This window comes from Schistocerca cancellata, chromosome 9, assembly GCF_023864275.1.
Source record: "Schistocerca cancellata isolate TAMUIC-IGC-003103 chromosome 9, iqSchCanc2.1, whole genome shotgun sequence".
NCBI classification, from domain to species: domain Eukaryota; kingdom Metazoa; phylum Arthropoda; class Insecta; order Orthoptera; family Acrididae; genus Schistocerca; species Schistocerca cancellata.
The window spans coordinates 328,467,923-328,491,658 of record NC_064634.1 but is presented as its reverse complement, the minus strand read 5'-3'; the positions used below and the strand labels follow the sequence as shown (position 1 = coordinate 328,491,658).

General features: G+C 38.2%; 1 protein-coding gene across 2 annotated transcripts in view; it reads right to left on the bottom strand.

Moving 5' to 3' along the window:
• Positions 1-23,736, bottom strand: part of LOC126101063 (xanthine dehydrogenase-like) — a 265,749-nt gene that overhangs the window by 165,840 nt on the left and 76,173 nt on the right. For both annotated transcript variants that reach the window (XM_049911738.1, XM_049911737.1), the window contains exons 2-5: positions 19,872-19,918; positions 19,071-19,240; positions 18,188-18,348; positions 5,041-5,200 (exon numbers count right to left, since the gene is read on the bottom strand). In XM_049911738.1, coding sequence (XP_049767695.1) covers positions 5,041-5,200; positions 18,188-18,348; positions 19,071-19,240; positions 19,872-19,918 — 538 coding nt within the window. The remainder of the gene's footprint in view (positions 1-5,040; positions 5,201-18,187; positions 18,349-19,070; positions 19,241-19,871; positions 19,919-23,736) is intronic.

Sequence of the window (23,736 nt, the reverse complement as noted above, 5' to 3'; positions counted from 1 at the left end):
GAGAGAGAATGTAACATTATTTAGGTGATTATAAAAACAAATCAATTTCACAAAGAACTTTGCAGTATGAGACTTGTTGACATGATGTTGCATCATCTCTGGCCTGGACAAATGCACTGCTTCAGTTGGGATGGCTGTCATAAAGCTGTCGTATCCTCTCTTAAGCCAAGCTTAGCCACATCTGTTGTAACTGGTCCTCAATATTCTTGATATAGGCACTGGGACAGAGCTGACATCCAGATTGTTTCCATACATGTTCCATTCGGGACAGCTCTGTGGATCTTGTTGGGCATTGGAGCACCTCAATATACACACAGACAATTTTCAGAGACATGTGCCATGTGTGGATCAACAACGTCCTGTAAATAATGGCACCACAATACTGTCACATGAAAGGTAACCATGAGGACACAGTATGTTTGTGACATACCGTTATGCCATGAGTTCCCTTATCACAGCCAGCCATGACAAGAACTCATACCTGATGATTCCCCACACCATGATACTAGGAGTAACACCACTGTCTCCAGAACATTGGAAGATTGGGATCTCTCCCCATGTAACCACCATATAATTAACTATGGTCTTCTGTGGTAGTGCAGAACTGCAGTTTATTGTTAACCCCATACAATGTCATTCATTGGCAGATCATGATTCCCAGTTTCAGGAACATTCCAAATGCACCCATTTGTGTTGTGGCACTAATGGCAGCCTAGCACGGGACACTAATTTCCTAGTCCACCTGCTGCTGGCCTCTGACCAATGATTGTGGATGACACAGAACACTGCAAGGAGTCCATTAATTGTTTTCAGATGGCAGACATTGATGTGAAAGGGTTATGATGTGCTTGGTAACAATACGGTGATCCTCCCTTGTGGTTAGAGAACATGGTCAACTGAAACCTTGATTAAGTGTATGCTTAGTATGTTTCCATGCAGTCCAGCACTAGGCAACTGTCACGTCAAAAAGCCCCATACATTTGGATGTTGTGTGAGTGAAACACCTGGCAATATGGAGATACAAAATGTGCCCATTTTCAGACTCTGTCGAGTGTTGATAATGCTGTCCCACAAAAGTTCATGGCATTTCGATGTCTTTCCCAGTGATCACACAGCATCTGATGCCATTCCTTCCCCTTATGTACCCCACCAGGCCTTGTAACAACAGTAAATACAAACAGCACTAATGCACTTAAGTGGCTGTTCTACCGGTTGCCCTCATTCACATCCAGCTGTGGCTTTTGGGTATTTTGCCTGTTTTGTCAGGCACAGTATGTTTACCAAAATGCATGAGCAGAACAACTGAGTCGAAGAACTCTTACAAAACACATTTTCTCATTAAAAAAATAAGTAGAATGATTTAAAGACCCTAGAAATACATTGCTGGATTTTAAAATTACTGTGAAGAGGGCTTACAACACGCATCAGATATTAAGTATAAGTTGTCATTTGAAGGCAACTGCAGAAAGTAGGCAGAAGTAACAAAAGCTACATTCTGTGAATAACAAAAAATTACACAGTGATTTTCTTATCCAGAAATTAAATACAAGGGTCATTCAATAAGTAATGCCCCACATTTTTTTCTCTAAATATATTTTATTGTTAAGATGTTAAGAGTCAGAATTTGGTGACAATATAAATCACCATGTCTTGTCCAGGTCCTATTTTTCGACATAGTCTCCATCATGTTCTATGGCTCTACACCAATGTTGTGGAAGAGCATGTATTCCCTGCTGGTAAAAGCTCTTGTCCTATAGGCGTAGCCATGTTTTCACTGAATGAGTCACACTCTCATCATCTTCAAAGTGTGTTCCCCATAGAGAATCTTTAATCGGACTAAAGAGATGGTCGGTACAAATAATTCAGCATATCTGGAGCAGTGGCTGTGAGAGGATGTCCCAAGCATGGCTGATCGTGGAGCTCTGTTTCTGCATTTCCTGAGGCTATAACTTTCTTTGTTGCCCAACTGTACTCCTATCAACTGCAAAATCACAATACATTGCACACGAATGTTTATGGATGTTCACCAGTGTTTCTTTTTCTGCACAAAAGAGTTCAATAACAGCACACTGCTTGTAATGTGAGTCATATGTAGACACAATTTTGTCACTGTACTATGGCTCTGCCATCTGCTAGGATGGTTCGAAACTTCGCTGACACACAGAACAAACATCAAATGTGAAGCACCAACAAGGATGTTTATCTATGTATATTAATGGCTTCTTAAAAGAATGTGGGCATTACTTATTGAATGATTCTTATATTGATACTGATTGCTTTTGAAGAAAATTATGTGATACCTTGTGTAAGAAGGAGTGTCAAACTTCAACAATACTATAATTATGATCTATCAAGTCTTCAGTTTATCATTCCACAATATTGCTGATCATTCAGGTTGGAACCCCATGACTGTCATGTGAGCACGTACTCAATTGATTTGGAATGGACACACTCAACATCATGCAGGATCTTAGTGATCTGTGAGACCACATATACTATTCACTTGATCTTGCTCAATCATACAGTCATGCCAAACACCTTGAGCCAAGAAACAGGCTTTTTTACAGCAAGATTGACAGTTCAATGATGTCCAGAACATCTCAGACTGTAAGCACAGTGGCCACTATTGCGGCTTCCATCAACATGGCAGCAGAGAGAGACATGCTGACAGTGGTGTGACCAGTGACAATACTAGACACAGGAGTGGCACCGTGCCATCTTTTCTGATGGGTTCTAGCTCTATGTAGGTATGGAGACTCCAAGGGGACTGAATATTGCCTGATTGAATTCATTATCTCCTTCAAGTGCAGCTTCTGGTGTGATGGTGTTAGGTGATATTGGATACACAGCACAATCATCCTTGGGCCACATATCTGGTAATTTCAACAACAGCCATCACATTTCTGATGTTTCAAGGCTGTGCCCTGTCTTCAAGGTTCCTGTTATATTATAATTCAGTACGATAATGCAAGGCTGCATGTTGTCCATGGTGTTGTAACTTAACTCAATACAGAAGGTATTCAACTGTTGCTGTGGCCCGCACATCCTTCATTATCTCTCACACAATGAAAACATTTGGTCATGGTTTGTTGAGAGAATGGCACACCATCACTCAGCAGCCATTACACTTGATTTATTCTGGCATACAGCAGAAACAACATAGAACATTGAACTGGTATCTGTCATCCAAGTTCAGGTCAGCTCAGTTCCCAAGAAGGTTAGCACCATTGTTCCTGCTGGAGGTAACATCTTTGTGTGGTATATTTTGCACCCTGCATATCACGTAAAAATGTAACCATATGTATATACTCTGCTGTAGTGTTTATGCACAATAAGTAACATTTCCTTATTTGCTATCCTTTCTGGTGTTGCAATATTAACGGCCTACAATTTACATTTTGTTGCTCACACACTGGCTGAAATGACATTTGTAAAATCTGCTAGCATTCTGAAATTCATATGGAATAAACAGATTTATAAGGTGGCCTATAACCTCTGTTCAAACAACTTTCCACTAAAAAGCAGTTGTCATCATCTTTTGGTCAGATAAAAATGTTATTGTGTTTTACTTTACTTAATTCACTGATTATTTATAAATAGGTTTATATTTCTGGAAAACTTATCTATTATCATTCATGTATTTATTTAAGTTAGAAATCATATGCAAGAGAACTTACAGCAAGCTCTGTTGTTAATCTTCATTATGTCACTTATATCTCAAATGAGATTACAACTGAAATGTATGTAGACTGAATTTATAATCCTGAAATGAATTCATTATTAAAGGGTTGTTGCCAGAAAATGCCATTCCTTCAAAACTTTCTTCAAATTCTCTAAAGTTTTTGATACTTTTGAAGGCCATGGGAGATACTGGAACAAAATCTGTGAAATGCTTGTATGATCTTTGCAGTCTCTGTTCACTTTTTGAAAACTACTTTTTAAATACATCTTATACTTTCCTTTTTTAATACCATTTTTTATTTAATTTTATTTTTAAAGTTCAGGCTGACAATGAATTTTCATTAATGATCATTTAATTCTGTCTAATAATAATAGCGTCTCATTCTTTAGCTCATGACCCTAGCTTCTAATTTTACTGTAACTTGTAGATACTTCATTGTGTTGGCTGAACTGTTAGCCCCAGCTAATTCCTGGTTGCTTTAATAGTTTCTCTGCATACATCTGAGTAACCTGTGCATAGTGAATATGCTACTGAAAATTTCATGACTGTTACATGTACAAGGGTTTTTCCCAAGGTGAATTCCTAGAGAACATACATTGTACACCAAATGTTGAAAAATGAATTTAATCATTTTTACTGGATGTAACACATCACAAAACATATCATTAAATATTTAACAACAGGCTGGCTAAATTGTAATATATTTATGAAATACAGCTGAAGTACTGTGACTAAGGTACTATGAATGGTATAAAAACATTTCTAGTTTTAGTATGTTATTGCACACCTTCTTAAATAATTTTTTAATGTGCCCCGTGTGGTTAGCCAACTTATTTCACAGAATTATTCAAATTGAATTCTTGTGGAATATGCTCCTTTACAGATTAATTAATACATCCCCATTTCATCACGTAATGTAACTGCACGGACTTTTTCAGAGTAATAATAGTTCTTTCTCAGTATGAGATTTTATGATTTTTTTATATTATATAAGTGTGAAGGACAATACAGTTTTCATAATTTTCTGCTGCTTGCATAATCATAACTCTAACAGATGTAATAGTGCAGCTTGGTAATGAATGTGCATCAGCAGAGTATACAGCATGAGAGTAAGAGAACTTACATTACTACATGGAATCCACCCGTTTGAAAGGTGTCTTAAACTGACATTAAATCTTTCTAAAGAAATTTGTGTAATGTATTATAATGACACTTTTTAAAGCCTAAGAATATCTGCAAAAGATATGTTGATACCTGGAACCTGGAAATAATAATATTTTTGTTAAGGAAAGCACTAGGTATGACAAAGTACTTAAAATAACAGGTTAGCTATAATCTAGAGAAATATGTTAATATACCTCAATATCTGGATATTTGCCTTTAAGTTCTGTTGAAGCATCAGAGGAAAGAGACTTAAATGCATCAAGTATTGGGCGATACCCAGTGCAGCGGCAAATATTTCCACCAAAAGAGTTTTCAACATCTGCCATTGAAATGTCTTTTCCCCTCTGCAACAGACTGTTCAGGGAATACTATGAAAATACATGAGGATAAATTTGTTAGTTCTCTGCATGTTCCATGGATCATAATCAAGGCATCTCCCTATGATATGGAACAAGACAGTTATACAATTATAGTAAGCCAACATCTTCTCAAAGGAAAATATGGCAACATTCTGACCATTTCTTTTTAAAATACGTGCTTGCAAACATGCATATAGCATTTTATATGTAGCTCTGTTATTAAATTCCATGTCTCTCATTCTCTTAAAAACAAAAAACACACACACATACACAAACATCATACTACTACTACACATTCAGAAATCCTTTTATGGAGCAGACAGAGTTGTCAGCCAGAGATGACTTCAGTTTGTGCTTAGGGTTAATTCTACTATTCATTAAAATCTCACATCACTCAGCAGGTGGTCAGAGTTTTGTTACAGCTGAATACCCACTTCCTTCTGTGTTACACACAGTTGAGTGTTGGATAGTGTAAATCATGTCTCCTTCTAGTATTATATTTATGAATATTACTGTTGTTTTGAAAGTGTGATTGAGTGTTGATAGCAAACTTCATAAGAGTATTGTACTGTAAAATAATGTGCATGTAATGGCTGAGGAAAATTAAGGCATTGCTCTCAGGTGCTGCACAAATCCATACGAGCCAACTGAGCTAGTTACTCAGTAGGACGTGCTATTTGGCAGGAACTGTGACTCTGGCAAGGTGGCAGTTGCTTTCACTGTCACTAAGCTTAGTGGCCACAGTAACAGAAGTACTGACTCAGCATAAGGACAGAGTTTCTGTGATGTGGACAGTCTGTTTACCTCATGTTCAAGCTGAGATTCTGTTATGACATGAGTGAAAGAAACCATTGCTGTAGCAAAACAAGCACGAGCCAGGATCTTATAAGTATTTTTCATTTTCAGGTGATTTCAGTCTTCTGGCATCTAACTACAATGTGGGATCTATGATGACCTGCAGTCTTTGTGTCTACTGCTTGATGAGTTCCTTGGATCTGCATGTCTTCTCCTGTGGATTTAGGCACTGCTAGTCATAGCCCTGTGGACATGCAGTTTCAAACACTGGGAACTTGGCACTCTGCAGCTGCTCATCCAGTCCCACTTGTGCAGTGCTCTCTGCACTGATTGTGTGGACAGACTCCACCACTGGACACTGATCCTTCATGTTCATGTTCATAACCACCCTGTTCATCTATTCCCAAGAATGGTAGTGGCCACTGGGCCACGTGGGTGACACAGTGAATCAGCTCAAGGAGTCAGTGGCCTTGCAGTGTCGTTGGTGCTGGTGCTGCTACTTCCTCCACTGCCACCAGCCTGCAGGTGCAAGCCATGTGATGAGCAGCACTTACCGTATTTACTCGAATCTAAGCCGCACTTTTTTTCCGGTTTTTGCAATCCAAAAAACCACCTGCGGCTTAGAATCGAGTGCAAAGTAAGCGGAAGTTCTGAAAAATGTTTGTAGGTGCCGCCAAAACAAACTTCTGCCGTCGAATATTGTAGCGCTACACAGGCATACTTTGCAGGCACAAAGATGAATACTGGCGCCAAAACCTCTGCGTCAGTAAGTAAATTAAATTATCCATCGAAGTAAATACAAATTCCGTATTGTTCTTCTTCGAATGTTGCAGCGTTTCAACGTACTACGAAAATCCGACTGGCAAGACTGTTAGGCATGTTTGTCAATATGGCCAACTCTACGTTCTGAATTTTTTCCTACCTGTGAGAAGAGATCGTTGCTAATAAGAACTTTTATGAATTGTGAATCACATACAGTATTCTCTTCATCATAAGAATAATACGAATATAAACATTTTTCCACGTATTCTTTCGTGTTTGCTACTATCTCATTTAAATCCTGTCTGCCTGATAAACTATGAAACTAGAGTGAGACAACAGCAAACGCGGAAGAATATACATATCATGTCATGTTTATATTCGTATTATTCTTATGCGTAATAGTGATACAGTCTGAAATGAAGCACGGCAATTGACTAGATTTTTACATCTAAGATGACTCTAATTTCTGTGCAGAATGTAATGTACTAAAGAGGCGTCTGCAAAGATTTTCAAACGTAGAAAAATTTTCGCTAAACTCTCGTTCAGAACATTTTCAATCATACGCACTCTAAGATTTTCAAACGTAGAAAAATTTTCGCTAAACTCTCGTTCAGAACATTTGTAATCATACGCACTCTATTATTTGGTTCTTGTTAATCATTATCAAAGAAAGCAGCAGCAGTGAAGTAACAACAAATAGCAGTCTCTTGCCATTGTTTCGCCAATGAGACGATTCCTCCCCCCCCCCCCCCCCTCTCTCTCTCTCTCTCTCTCTCTCTCAAAAAAAAAAAAAAAAAAAAAAAAAAAAAAAAAAAAAAAAAGGCTGCGGTTGCGCGCACATTCGCACAAAAGCAAGCCATGCCGCGCGTGGCAACAGGCCGTAAACACTCATTATCAGAATGCGACAAACAATGCATGACACAGTAGAGTAATGCATCTTCAGCTTAGAGTGACGTAAACACATATAACAAAGAGAACAGCATTTAACAGATCAAAGAAAAATAAGCAATCAATTCAAACCAGACGAAGCACGTGTAAAAGGATGGGTACCCGTATAAATACGGACGGAGCGCCTGACACATAGCAATGGCTACCTGGTAAAGCTTAACTGCTAAGCTTACGTCTCGAACCAAACTACTGTAGCTGTATCGTCATTCATTCGACCTAAATTGTGTCTCATATTACAATGGACCAACTTTCGTTTCGATTTGGAGGTGCGGCCTAAAACTTTTCTCTCCCTTGAATTTCGAGTCTCAAATTTCAGGTGCGGCTTAGATTCGGGATTTTTTTTTTCCCCCTTGATTTCGAGGCTCATTTTTCAGGTGCGGCTTAGATTCGAGTGCGGCTTAGATTCGAGTAAATACGGTACCTCATCAGTCATGCATTAACAATACCCTGAGAACTAGCTGTCTGGAGTGACGTCACACACACTGCTGTATTCTGAATAATGAATATATGGTTTGTCAACACTATTTCAGTTGTTTGTTGACATCCTGACCTTGATGAGCTCATCACTAACATAAAGGCTGGTGAACCCATCCATTACAAGAAAGTAAGTGTAGTGTAATACTGTTGTCAGTATGCTTAACTGTTTAAAGAGCTGTTCTAAACTGTACATCAGTTATTGTAATTACTACATTCTTCTGTGCTACAAACACATTTTTCCTCTGAGACAAATTGCCTTAGAGTACAATGCCATTAGACATTAATGAATTAAAAGGGAAAAATCAATTTTTTGACATTTTTGTCATCAAAGACGGATATTATATATGAGGAGCATAGAAAAGGTATATGATGACATACAAGTTATCAGTGTCAAAGTCACAAACATGTTCTTATCAATATAAACACATAAGAATTTAGAGTGTTATTACTGATAAAAATCACACCACCAAGAAATAATTAATGTAGAGTAATGAAATTTCAGGAATACATTTGTCTAGATGACATACATAAGCTTACATACATAAGCTATTAACAGTGCAAGATAAGCCATTGCAAAAATGAAATCTGGTACATTAACAACCAATGTAACCACCAGAATGTTGAATGCAAGCATGAAAATGTGCATGGATTGTGTTGTACAGGTACTGGATGTCAGTTTGTAAGATGGAGTTCCATGCCTGTTACACTTGGTCATTCAATACAGGGTCAGTAAATGCTGTTTGTGGATGATACTGGAGTTGTCTTCCAATGATGTCACATATGTGTTTGACTGGTGACAGATGTGGTGATCAAGCACACCAAGGCAACATGTTGACACTCTTTAGATCATGTTAGGTTACAACAGCTGCACTTGGGTGAGTGTTTGTGTGTTTAAAACATTATCCTGTTTGAAAACACCTCCTGGAATGCTGCTCATGCATGGCAGCACAACTGATCAAATCACCAGATTGCTGTACAAATTTTCCTTCAAGCTGAACGGGATAGCCACAAGAGAACTAACTCCTGGTGTCATATGAAATCGCACCCCAGGCCATAACTCCAGGTGTAGTTCAAGTGTGTCTAGCATGCAGACAGCTTAGTTGCAGGCCCTCAACTGATCTCCTTCTAACCAACACATGCCAATAAGTGGCACCGAGGAGACCCAGCTTTCATCAGAAAACACAACAGACTTCCACCCTGCCCTCCAATGAGCTCTTGTTTGACGCCACTGATGTCACAAACCATGGAGGTTTGGGGTCAGTAGAATGCATGCTACAGGGTAGGTAGCTTTGAGCTGTCCTTGAAGTAACCAACCTGTAACAATTTGTTGCATCACTGTGATGCCAACGACTGCTCAAATTGCTGCTGTAGATGCATTATGATGCACCAGAGTCATGACGGTCTTCCATCTCAGCAGTGCCACATGGCCGTCTGGAGGTCAGTCTCCTTATGTGACCACTGGTGCCAGCAATCATGTACAGTGGTTACATTCCTGTCAAGTCTTTCTGAAGTACCACAGAAGCAACATCCCCCTTCTCATAGCCCTGTTACACGAATTCATTCAAACTCACTTAGGTGTTAATGATGGCGTCTTTGTTACCTTAAAGACATTCTTGACTAACATCAGCTCATTACTCCAGTGTCCGCCACAATAGCTGAGTGATCAGCATAATGTATTGCCATCCTACAGGCCCAGGTTCGATTCCCGGCTTGGTTGCGGATTTTCTCCACTCAGGGACTGGGTGCTGTGCTGTCTTCATCATCATTTCATGCCCATCTGGCATGCAGATCACTCAATATGGCATCGAATGTAATAAGACCTGCACCAAGGTGACCGACCTGCCCTGCAAGGGGCCTTCCAGCCAATGACACCAACCACTCATTTCCATTTTACCACTTCCAGTCTCAAACGTAACTAACATGCACAACTGTTACAGCATGTATTTAATGCAAAGCATCCTTAGAGTGGCGCTACTTGTGCCGCTCTTTTGTGACTAGCACAAAATAATTGTGTCATTGTGGTGTCAAGTGGTACTCAATGACCACAATACACAAAAGGAGGTTGACCTCCACTGATTCTCAAAAACCTAACTCAGGTACAGGAAGTTGTACAGTATTCCAGTATTGCCAAATAACATCAAAGGCCCACATAGTAACAGTGCATTATTTAACATTAAAATACAGATGTAATTACTTGATAGAACTTGATATTTATTACATGAATTTTTTAACACAGACATATAAACTTTTTATGCATATATTTAAATGTGTTTTTGTCATGTACTTCACAGTATGTGCTAAACCCTGCAGTCTTGTTGTCTTCTTTTCACTTTTCTTCTGTTTTGTTCTAGTTTTATGTTTTCAATTCCCTGTAACTGTTTTTGTAGATTAACTATACTATGTAATCTACATTTATATATTCCGTAAGTTGTTCTGCTCCTAGTGTCTCACTTGCATAAAAATTTATGGAATGTGTATATAAATAAAAAAATAAAATACTGAACTAATTATGAATGACCTATTTGAAAGCAGCAATTCACAACCAATGGGTTTCAGTTGTTCTAAGGAGAAACTACTAGTATTAATACATTTGAACTGGATTTAATTTTTGCATGCATGACAACTCCTCCTTTCCTCTTATTTTCCCTACTGAAATGGGTTGTCAATTTATAGTTCTCTATGTTTAACTTATAGAGTCCTGTAGTTCTATGGTAATCAGAAAGACACAATACACCAGCTTCTTTTTGACACTCTACATCAAGTAAACAAATAGGGAGTTAGTTAAATTTGTTATTTATTCTTCTAAAATTATGATGCATAACAGTAAGGCTTTCATAGTTCCTTTTGTGAATTCTGTAGAGCACACTCAGAACCACCCCAAAGTTTACTAGGTTTTCTGCTGGAAAAATAGGTAGTGTCTGTGAAACATTAACATAACTGAGTCCTGTGATTTGTAGTTACAAGTGGACAAAACACTAATTCAGTCATTGGAATAATGATTTTTACTCATCTTACTACAGGAGCAACAAGTTATTGATGGAAATTCGCAACAAAAATCACAAAATAAGTGTGCACAAAATGGTAGATATTACTAGTGACACAATTCAACAATTGCACTAACCTCCTCACAAAAACGTTCAACATAAAAAATTCTGCATTTGCTGCATGCCACAGTTCTCAAGTTTTGACCAAAAAATGATGTAGCAGATTATTTCAACTTCTTGTATTGATTTATATAATGAAAGAGATCTGAACTGTACAAGACAGTCTTGAGTCCATGTGAATATCAAAATCATGTATACATGCCTCTGAAATTTCAACAAAGAAGGTACAGACCCTTTCTCAGATGGATTTTCCATGAGCAAATAGTTGACACAGACATAATTCTGACTGTGCATCATTCAGGGAATATTTCAATATACAGCTTAAAAAATAAATGAAAAGACTGACAAAGAAGAAGTTAGTGTTTCAGCCAGATAGTACACAAGTTAGAGAAAGAGCAATCAAAATAGCAAGAATACATCTGTTGTCATTGGAACTGTTTCCTTATTTACCTTACTTAGCAGTAACGATTTTAATTACCGGTATTTACCTTACTTAGCAGTAACAATTTGCATAAAATGAGGAAACACATACCCCCATATTGGAATGCTTACAGCATTTAACTCTCTTTCTTTCATGGGATGAAAAATTTGTATGTAGCTGAATCAAGATGATAGTCATTTAAGGATATTTTTACCAGAAAGACTTTTTCCTTGATTTCTCATTGCTTTTTAGTTTGCCATATACTTTATTCATAGAAAATATTCCACTGAGTGCAAGGTGACTGAAGATGTAGCACATTTGCAAATTGGTCAAAAAAATGGGAAAGGACATACACCACATGGCTTTCAAATGAGCCACCCAGGATTAGCTTTGTGTGATTTTGGAAACCATAGAAAAAAAGAGTATATCAGGATGGATAGGTAAGAATGTCAACCCTGTTACTGTTGAATATGAGTCTATTCTTTTGTTTAATTCATTTCTGGAGTTACTACAGTGAGGAATATCTGCAGACTAACAGGTTTCATTATGTGGTGGCAATGAAGGGACAGTAATCATCTGAAATTAATTGGAAACACAATATCAGTGCCATCAGATCCTACTAAGATTACGTAAAATTATGCTGATAAATATGTATTTCTTGGTGAAAATGCAATTTTAATATCTCTGTGGTTTTAACATTACAGTAAGCTTCTGGGGAATCTCAGTGCCAAGAGTTCATTATTGCAATAATTTTTACAGTGTTTCCATTTAGTTTGCCTTGGCAGTGACATAAACTAACTAGAGTCATCACTCATAGTGCCCCAGAAATATTCAGCAAAGGGTGAGCAGGGCAATTGTATAATTCAGCACATGATAGCAGCTCACCTAAATACACACAGTTCATGTAGCCAGATTAGACATCCTTAAGATGATAAGTAGGAACTGTGGCTGCAGCAGCCAAAGAGTAAATAAAATTATCACCAAATAAAAAAAAATTAACTTACCTCCCACACACTTTATCCTACCTCAACAACATCTATGGCAAAGTATGGTATCATCTGAAGATCATGACGTCATACCAAAGTTGGCAATGTGCACTGATACCACAGACATCAACAATGAATCACTGAAATCTGCAATGAAGGATGGGGGGTGTTCCTCTCAGCACCACACTGCTATCACATGGAGGTTCATATAGGGCCAAGAATGGACTCACGCTGTCCCAGTTTGTGACCTCTGAAGAAGCAGTCAAAGCCACCAAGTTACGCACCAGTGCTATTCAAGTCTCTATTAGAACTCTGCTTCTGCAAATGCTGAACTTTTACTTCAAGATAAGAGTTTGTAATTGTGTGCATCAAGTGATGTGTTGCTCTTCAAAGACAGTTGTAAATGTTTGACTCAGTCCACTGTCAATGGATAGTATACAGTTAAATGAATCTTTTTTTTATCATTCTTGTAATAAAGTGAAGCAATGTTTCATATGTTGTAGTTCCAATCAGCCATCTCCCAGAGTGATCAAACAAACCACAGTTATTCCCAGACAACTGTAGTTTTGTCAGGTCATATCATAAAATATTTCAGAATTTCTAGCTGGAAACTGTGTAGCCCATTTGTTAATGGTAAACTGCTAGACTGTGGTTTGAAAGGTCTCAGGATTGATCTCAGTCTTGGACTTTTACCTGTCACTTTTCATTTCTTCATTCTATGGTAATGTTTCCTAAGGTGAAAATACCAAGTTAAGCTGTGTTTTGGAAACTTCAGTAGGTCCCCAATACCTGGCTGGGTAAGGCAGTTTAAGAGCAAAAGGAAGGAAATGCCATGTCACCTCCAATAAGACCAAATTTAGTTTAGAGTAGATTAGATTAGATTCAGTTTTCGTTCCACAGATCCAAAAATGAGATCATTCTCATGGGTATGGAAGACATCAGAAAGTATAACACAAAAAAAGGAAAAAAAGGAAAAAAAAAAACAGAACATTTGAATGTAATACTCGCTTCCCACATCATTTGTCAGGAGACTATCAAAATATGTGAATGCATTACAATAAACTGGAATTGCTAATATTCACAGAATTAATGCACTGTCAGAATGAAACATAGTTATGCACTTTTAATAAATTTATCATACACAAGCTACCTAATCTTGACTTGTGACAAAGTGTTTTCAAAACTGAAATTTAGCAGACATTTTTATTTCAGGTGGTCTGTCAGTCTCAATGAATCTATTCATCTATAGAGTAGAAAGAGCTGTTTACCAAAAAATCTTTCAAACTCAGTTTAAACTTTGCTTTATCTGAAACCAAGTTTTTGGTGGATGCTGGAAAATTACTGAAAATGTGGGTTCATGAATTCTGGACCCCTTTTGGACCAAGGTAAGTGATTTTATGTCTTTATGTTGATTGTTATTATTCCTAGTATTGATAATATGTATTGAGCTATTGGTTGGAAACAGACATATTGTTTGCAATAAATTTCATTGAGGAATAAATACACTGGGAAGCGGTGGTTAGAACACTCAGTCTTTTGAACAGGTTTCTACATGATGTTCTTGAATTTACACCATAAATGAGTCTTATTACATGTTTTTGCTCTCTAAAAACTATTGCTCAGTTTGATGAGTTAACCGAGAATATGGTCTCCTATGACATAACAGAATGACAGTAAGCAAAGTATGTACTTTCTTTACATTTATATCTCCTACATCTGACAAGAGGTCCTAATGCCCAAAGATCAGTGTATTACAATTGAGGCAACAGAGAATATGTGAAAATCAGTCATGGAATAGTTTCCATCCATCTTATATGGCATTTTCAACATGGCAATAATGTCACCACCATCTGGTTTCTGGGAATGCTCACACTCATTCAAAAAGTATGCTGAACCAAGGCAGTAGTAGAAATGATGACAATGTCAGGCTCATTTGGATGACTCCTTTAATAGCCTAAAAGGGTGAATACCCTAGTATCATCTGACAGTATGATGCTCAGTCTTTTTTGGAACTGTCCTAGTGTGGGACTAACAGATTATCCTAAGGGCCAAACTGATAGAGTACCAAAATCTCATGATGATGTTAAGGCAGGCTGTCAAGGTGAAGCAGTGTCAAAAGCTGTCTAGAGGTGTGCTTCTTCTTTATCTCAATGCTCCAGCTCATTACCACAAGACACACTCAGACAGGCTGTTTCTTTCAGAAATGAAGTTTTGTCTTGTCATCTGTATTCTCCTGACATGACAGCAAGTGACATCTTCTTCTTTCCTCAGATTAGAAAAGCATTGGTTGGCTGACATTTCCATAATGACAACAAAGTTAAGTGCTGAGGTGAAAAGTTTCCTGAACAGCAAACCAATATCTCCACATTATCAGTCACTGGTAAAGGCAGTTGCAAATGAAGGATGAATATGCAGAGAAGGACTAACACCAACACCAAGTTTCATGGTCGGAGCTTGATTTTTTTTTTAAGTCCATAATTACAACTTTATCGCTGCTCCTCAGATTTGATTATAAAAGGAGTCCATGCATATTATTTGATTAGTTCAGTGTTTATAGAAAAGTTAAAATGGTCAGGGAGATTGAGATCAGTATTAATGTCTCAGCAAGCATCATACCCCCCCTCCATTGTCACAGTACAGGGCAATCAGACGTTTCACATGTAATGAATTTTAATCAGTTCGCCCATCCTTGCTCTTGTTTTCTTTTTACGAGAGCATTTGTGTGTACTGCAAGTGTAGCATGCAGGTTGGGCTATGGTCTACAAATCAGTTTTGCAAATGCATATTATCTTTACTCATTGGTGAAAACGTGGGTGGAATGCAGCTTCGACATTAACAACTGCAGCCATTTTATGTAATCAGTCTTGAGGGAAATGTTAGTAGAAATCTACAACGTTTCTCTTGTTACTGAATTTGTCATTATATTCCCTGTCAAACTACAGATCAGTTATTTCAAGCAGCAGATCAAAGTGAATGGCATCAAGGTAAATATGGAGAGGAAAACAAATGAAAATCACTCTGTAGTGCTGTCAAAACTGGAAATCTTTCTTAAGATTACACAAGAAAGGTGGATATAATTCAGAAGCTGTTAATACCAGAGTCCTTCAATGAAGACAATTTGGAAAATTAACTGCATATTCTTTGTCAAACTGATTCTTGACACAGAGGAAATTTCATTTTGAATACCTGTACAGGATTTATGAAATGTGCTTTCAACAAATCTTTACCCTGAAGTGAAATGTTAAGTCATTTGGATGGCTGGTTGAGTTGGTAAGGAATGCAAGGCTGCTTTTCCATGAGACCAGTTAAGATCAAGTGCACAGGCATTACTAATTTCCACAATTATCTCATCCAAATGACAAAAACAGGTCAATATAACAATAAGCCCCTACTACCCTACTACACCATTGCATCTTACTGTAATAGGACCGTTGCTATTCACAATATACATAAATGACTTGGTGGATGACATCGGAAGTTCACTGAGGCTTTTTGCAGATGATGCTGTGGTGTATCGAGAGGTTGTAACAATGGAAAATTGTACTGAAATGCAGGAGGATCTGCAGCGAATTGACGCATGGTGCAGGGAATGGCAACTGAATCTCAATGTAGACAAGTGTAATGTGCTGCGAATACACAGAAAGATAGATCCTTTATCATTTAGCTACAAAATAGCAGGTCAGCAACTGGAAGCAGTTAATACCATAAATTATCTGGGAGTACGCATTAGGAGTGATTTAAAATGGAATGATCATATAATGTTGATTGTCGGTAAAGCAGATGCCAGACTGAGATTCATTGGAAGAATCCTAAGGAAATGCAATCCGAAAACAAAGGAAGTAGGTTACAGTACGCTTGTTCGCCCACTGCTTGAATACTGCTCAGCAGTGTGGGATCCGTACCAGATAGGGTTGATACAAGACATAGAGAAGATCCAACGGAGAGCAGCGCGCTTCGTTACAGGATCATTTAGTAATCGCGAAAGCGTTACGGAGATGATAGATAAACTCCAGTGGAAGACTCTGCAGGAGAGACGCTCAGTAGCTCGGTACGGGCTTTTGTCAAAGTTTCGAGAACATACCTTCACCGAAGAGTCAAGCAGTATATTGCTCCCTCCTACGTATTCCTCGCGAAGAGACCATGAGGATAAAATCAGAGAGATTAGAGCCCACACAGAGGCATACCGACAATCCTTCTTTCCACGAACAATACGAGACTGGAATAGAAGGGAGAACCGATAGAGGTACTGAAGGTACCCTTCGCCACACACCGTCAGGTGGCTTGCGGAGTATGGATGTAGATGTAGATGTAGAATAGGGCAGGGTCCAATCAATATCTTCAAGTAAAGTTTCTAATTATTGCTATTAAAGTCCATGATTTGGTATATTAACTGTATGCATTGCACTAGTTTTTTTTTCAGAGTGTCATCACGTGCATATACTTTCTCCTGGTGACTCATGTACACAACACCTTTGATTTCACTGGGTGCTGGAAGGGTTTTTCTTCTTCTGATTCAGTTGCACTACAAGTCCTGATTTATTTACATCTCCAGCATCTTGAATGCTGCTAAGAATATTCTTCATTGCTATTGACAAGTCCAGTACCAGTAGCTTCTCCACCTCAAGTTCACTGTTTATGCATTTGATGAAAATGTCTAACTGTGTCATGACAAACTTTGTATAAAGTTTTACAAGCTGATTGTGAATGTGAAGACATTGCTGGTGTTACACAATGCTGCCTGGCCATTCCTACTTCGGCAGCTCCACTGACCCTTTCCAATTTCACAGCTGTTGCATCTGCTGTGATTGCTTGACCACAGATTGTGTGCACAGTTCCCCTTACTCCCCACCATGCTGCAACTTCTCTGCTCACTAGCAGGAGGCTGAGCAGGCACAAGTGCCCACGCTGTGAATCGGCAAGTTGCGAAGCACTGGTCTGATTTGAAATCAGAAAAAAGGATTAAAATTTTTAAGTCATGGATTTCCTCCTGATGATATTTTTGTATGTTACCCAAATATGACACTTCTGAGAATAACAGTAACAAGGTCACAAACATTCTTAATAAAGAAAGGAAAGTATTCAACACCAAGAAGGAAATAAATGTCAAGAACATTAACTGCCAAACATCTTCATACATAAGTTTAATGGTTGTAAAAAAGGAGCTACTGGGAATCTTACTTTCAGTTTCACAAGCAGTGATTTTCCATTAGTTGCACACTGATAAAACAATCTGTGTTTTACCTCTCTGTTTATCTGTCTGTATTGGTTGTGACTTAGCTCTCAAATAATTTCTATGCTTCCCTTTTTGTAACTGTCCACTATGAATGGAGAGCAAGAATCAGTGAAATACTATACTCATAGTGAGTTTCCCTTACACCATTCTATGTGAACAAAGGGAAGAAGAAATATGCAAATAGAAAACCTCGTCTCTGATGTTGAAGTATATCAAAAATAAGGTTTTAAAAAACTTTGAAGAAAATTAAACATACCTGTGCATGTTCATAACCATTCCAGGAGAACAGTACCCACACTGTGTACCATTGAAAGCAGCAAGTGTCTTTTGCACTGAATTATACCCCATTTTTTTATTGCCAATTCCTTCAACTGTTGTTATCCTACAGTTGTGGCATGAAAATACTGGCATCAAACACTGTAAGATAACCATAAAATCATGTATTTTGGTGATCCAAACGTAATAGTGAATTGTTCACCAGAACATTTTGGACAGATCTAAGAGGTGATGAAGGAGACCAAAACAAACAATTATTGCCATTAAAATATGTTCATGTACACATGCTAATGGGTATTGCCAATAATGAGAAAGCATTAGTCATTACAACAAGCATCACCATCAAGAGCTTTTGGCTCAGTGAGGATATTACAGACATCATTTTGAAGCAACAAATCAAAATGTATGAGCTGTTTGATATATGGTGTGACTGCTCATTTTTCTGCACACGTATACTGGACCATGACCATGACCATCCGATCTGTCAACTTTCCACACCAATCCTAATGACTGGAAATGTAACAAAACGTCAGTGTCAGTGGTGTGTGGCTCAATGATGTGTGGTTTACATGCACATTGGTAATAAGTTGTTTGAACCAATACACCATATAAAAATGAAAATAACTAAATTTAATTGGATTTAACCTTTGTTTCCCTCTCACTGTCAATTAAACATCACATCTGCTTTTACAGACGCACCTCCTGTGATAACAGTTGTTTAATTGGTCCCCTCTATTACCTCTTTGAGTTTGGCTGTATACATTTGGAGTATCATACACAAACTATAAGACATTTTTCTGCGCAACTAGTGTAAGAACATAAGCATTCATTAATACTACAACTTTTTTATATAGCAAACTTACAGAATTGACCGCAAATGATTCCACTTTTTTGCTGACAGGATGTTTCTTCGTAACCATAACGATACATGTTCCACAGCCTCCTTCATGGCACATTGCTTTAGTTCCTTTGAGGTTGGCATAATTTCTTATGTAAGTGTTCAATGAGGTACCCACAGGAACTGTGTTGTCCACTGTAAAATTAAATTATGATTTTCATTTTCTAGTTTCTTGCTCAGGGGTAGAGTATACAAAATCAGCCATTCATAGTACAATCTATTCTAATAACATTTTCAGTATTGCAATAAACTGCTCCATACACAATGGAAGGAACTGGTTCAATTACTGATAGCGAGAGGGATAAAGATATCAGCATGTCAAATAGCTGAGAAATGGAGTGGTCATAAGAACATATACAAAACTGGAAATGGTGATATCACCAAGAGCAAAGTCAATCTCCTGTTGGTATAACATTCCACTAAGGATAATGTGCTCAGCTTCAGTAGATGTTTCACAACCTGTGCCCCATTACTCCCTCCTCCAATAATAGCCATTATGAAGAAAATAAATGCAATGAATTTTAGTTTGAAGAGGAAATTGACGCTGTTGCATTAAATTTAGATGGTACCTCAGTAGACTACAGAGCAAACACAAAATTTCTAGCTCTGAATATTAATTTCCAGTTGAAGTTGTGTGGTCACACAATAATAATTGCAAATAGAATGTCATCGGCATGTTACAAACTACCTGTCATCAGTATGTATATTATTCATATGTACAATCACCTCTTGGCTACAAATTTTTTATGTCGACTGATGCACCTACCTTGATACTTCTTTCCATTGATGTGAAACACTGCCTCCTTCTGAAACCTGAAATTATTGAGAGATATTATTAACAATGTTGGTAGTTTTAGGAGAGCTCTGAATTCTAAAATATTAAATAGTAACAACATTTCTTTTCAACAAGATTGTTCAGTTCAGTCGTCTATGTTCTGAATGACATTAGACCAACACACCATTGTGATGCGTTTTAAATGTACTATAAAAATGACAAGAAAATTAAAGTGGATAACTGCCAACGTAAAAATGTCAAGTGCTAAAAAAAGACAGTTACTCAGTTAACTTCAAATGGTTCAAATGGCTCTGAGCATTATGGGACTTAACTACTGAGGTCATCAGTCCCCTAGAACTTAGAACTACTTAAACCTAACTAACCTAAGGATGTCACACACATCCATGCCCGAGGCAGGATTCGAACCTGTGACCGTAGCGGTCGCGCGGTTCCAGACTGTAGTGCCTAGAACCGCTCGGCCACCCCGGCCAGCTACTCAGTTAACTGGGAAGTAATACAACATATATTTTATGAACTATGTAAAACAGCATAAAACCTAATTTAGAATGGTGGTAAAAGCAGAAAAAGAAATTAACACAAAAAATTTATTCTGAAACAAAAAAATTAATGAAAGGCAATGTGATCAGTCATAAGGTCTGAACTTGATGCCACAGCTGGCAGTCTACAAATCTCAAAAATTCAATTTAGGTGACAAATTCACAGTAAATCCTTCAGAAATATCATAATATTTCAACAATTTCTTATAAATGTTTTAAAATCAGATGTTGATGTAAGTGGTTACCAATGCAACGTCCATCTTTTCAGCTTCAATCAGGATAACAGTGAAGTTGTAACTAGATTTAGAGGAATTGCAGCTATGAATATAGAAGAAGTAGTATAACATTACAAAAAATAAGTAAATATTTCAGCTGGTGGAATGGAACACCCACTAGAGCAGTTAAAACAGTTTCTAGTACACCATAATATCTGGAACCCCTATAATAACTTATCTGTCTGTAGTGACTCAGCAGTGATTGTGTCAGCTAACATGGGGAAATCTTTCTGGTCAGTGGTGCTGTGGTACTGCAGTATTATCTTTGGTAGTTAGTTTGTTCTGAGCTTCTGTAGTATGTGTACATATTATACTTATTTCTGCCAAGGAATAAAGCGTACTATTATGAGCTTGTAGTCTCAGCCATTTTATCTGGAGCATTCTCACCCAGGGTCTCTCTACAACTAGACCTACCTGCATTTTTTGTTTCATCTTACATGTCACAACAATCAAATGATGTCAAAACTTTAGTGCCAGAGAAGTATTAACACAAGGCAGTGACTTATATAGTGTTCAGTTTAGTACTTCATATCAAAAGGAACAACTTTTGTCTTTTGTGTAATGCAAAAATAATACTTTCTTGGGTGCAGTGCCAGCAGTGTTGACAGTACCAACCTGCATTCAAACAATGTGCACTGACTACTGATCTTTTGATTGACTTTGGTAACAAATGCAACTCATTTGCTTACCAACAAGCTGTTGCTCAACATGGACAACACAGTGTAATTTTGCTTGATTCTGTCACACCTACCACACTGTGTACAATTCTGCTGAAACAATTTGCACCACCATGTGGAGGCTATCCAGCTGGGACACAAACACTTCTGCAGGATTTCCTTCCAAGTCATGACAGCTCAGAAGAACTCATATATTGTTGCTCTCTGACAAGCTGTGATACTAAATGCACACCAACAGTACCATTCACCTCAGTCCACAAACCAAAGCTCCACCCTTCTGCCCTGAGCAGCCAACTGTGTGGTTTGCCATTGCTGATTGCATTCTCTATTACAATGGCATTTCTGATGATAGCTTCAAGTTCGTCGCATTATCAAGCAATCAAGGCAAGCCCACTGACATTATTGGTGACTGTTTGGTCGACCCTGGCTATCAGCAAATATGACATGGCAAAGACAATTCTTCTTCAATGCCTCAGCAGAATGCCAGAACAGCAGTTATGCCAAGTTATTTATGATAAACATTTACCCACTGAAACACCCTCCCAACTGTGGTGATGCCTTTGAACATTAAACAACATCACACTCATGCCTGATCCTGTAGAAACTGTGGTTAGATAAGTTACCTTCTCATTTACAACTAGTAATGCTCCCCGGCCGTGCGGTTCTGGCGCTGCAGTCCGAAACCGCGGGACTGCTACGGTCGCAGGTTCGAATCCTGCCTTGGGCATGGGTGTGTGTGATGTCCTTAGGTTAGTTAGGTTTAAGTAGTTCTAGGGGACTAACGACCTACGATGTTGAGTCCCATAGTGCTCAGAGCCATTTGAACCATTTGAACTTCTAGCTGCATGACAACATTGACATTGCATTAATTGAGTGGACAACAATGACTATTTCAGTCAGGTAAAATGATGCAATGGGTGGTGCAGTCAAGCAGAACCAAGTATGCACAGGTTCTGAGGGTAATGTCACTCATACCACCAGGGCAGTGACCTCCAACTGGTCCAAATAAACAATTGGTTAGCTGATGACAACACTGCCCACATGGACAGAAAGATGGTGCCACACTTTTTTTAGGTTTCACACACACATCAGTGATAAGGCAAGCAACTGCACAGTACCTTGTGGTCACGCAAATGGGAAGAATGAAATGCAGTAGGCACTCAGATCATTGCACTACTACTGATCACCTGCCTACTTAACATAAAGCAGTACATGTGTGGGTGGTTGACTCTATATCCTGGATCATACTCACAACCAATACTTTCTTATTGATACTGGGTCTGAAGTGAGTATCACATAGTGTGAGCCACCACTGCCAGAAAAAAATTTTATCTGCCTTCCAACTACATTTGGCAAACAGTTGAAATACTGCAACATATGGAAACACATTACGAACTTTGGTCTTGGGTTTTAATAGACATGCTTCCATGGCAATTTTTCATCACTGACTTCAAGGAACCCATACAGGTGACTAACTTTCTAAAACATTTTCATCTCTCCCCTGATTTGGCACATGGAACTCTTCTACATCTACACCTTCACACATAGTCCACACCACTCTATGGGTACCTTATACCACTACTAATCAATTTCTTTCCTGTTCCACTCACAAACAGAGCAAGGGAAAAAATTTGACTAAAAGCCTCTGTGTTAGCCCTAATCTCTCGCATCTTATCTTCATGCAACATGTACTGTGGCAGCAGTAGAATAGTTCCGTAGTTAGCCTCAAATACCAGTTCCCTACTGCAATAGTGCCTTGCAAAAAGAGCATTGTCTTCCCTCCAGGGATTCCCATTTGAATTCATGTATCATCTCTGCAATACTTGTGTGCTGATTGAACTTGACAGCAAAAAATAAATAAATAAATAAAATAAAATAAATTAAAAATAAAAAAAATCTAGCGGCACACGTCTCAATTGCTTCGATGTCTCCAACACACACAAACAAGATCGACAAATGCTTCAAGACTTGTGACTGATGACCATAGATGTTTAGTCCAATAGTACTCAGAGCCATTTCAAGACTTGTGGCAGGATCGTCGATATTAGAACTCACTCAGTGCTACCTTGATATCAAACAAGAAACACTTCACCCACATCTTCTATAGTAGATAACAGTGCTGGTACAGGATGGACAGTTTACCCCCTCTACCAGGAGCTATTGCACATGTGGGTGCATCTGTAGATCTAGCCATTTTTTCACTACACTTAGCAGGTGTACCATCAATTCTTGGTGCAGTATACTTTATTACAACAGCAATTAATATACAATCAGAAAGTATAACTTTGGACCAAACAGGAGCCGGCCAAAGTGGCCGTGCGGTTAAAGGCGCTGCAGTCTGGAACCG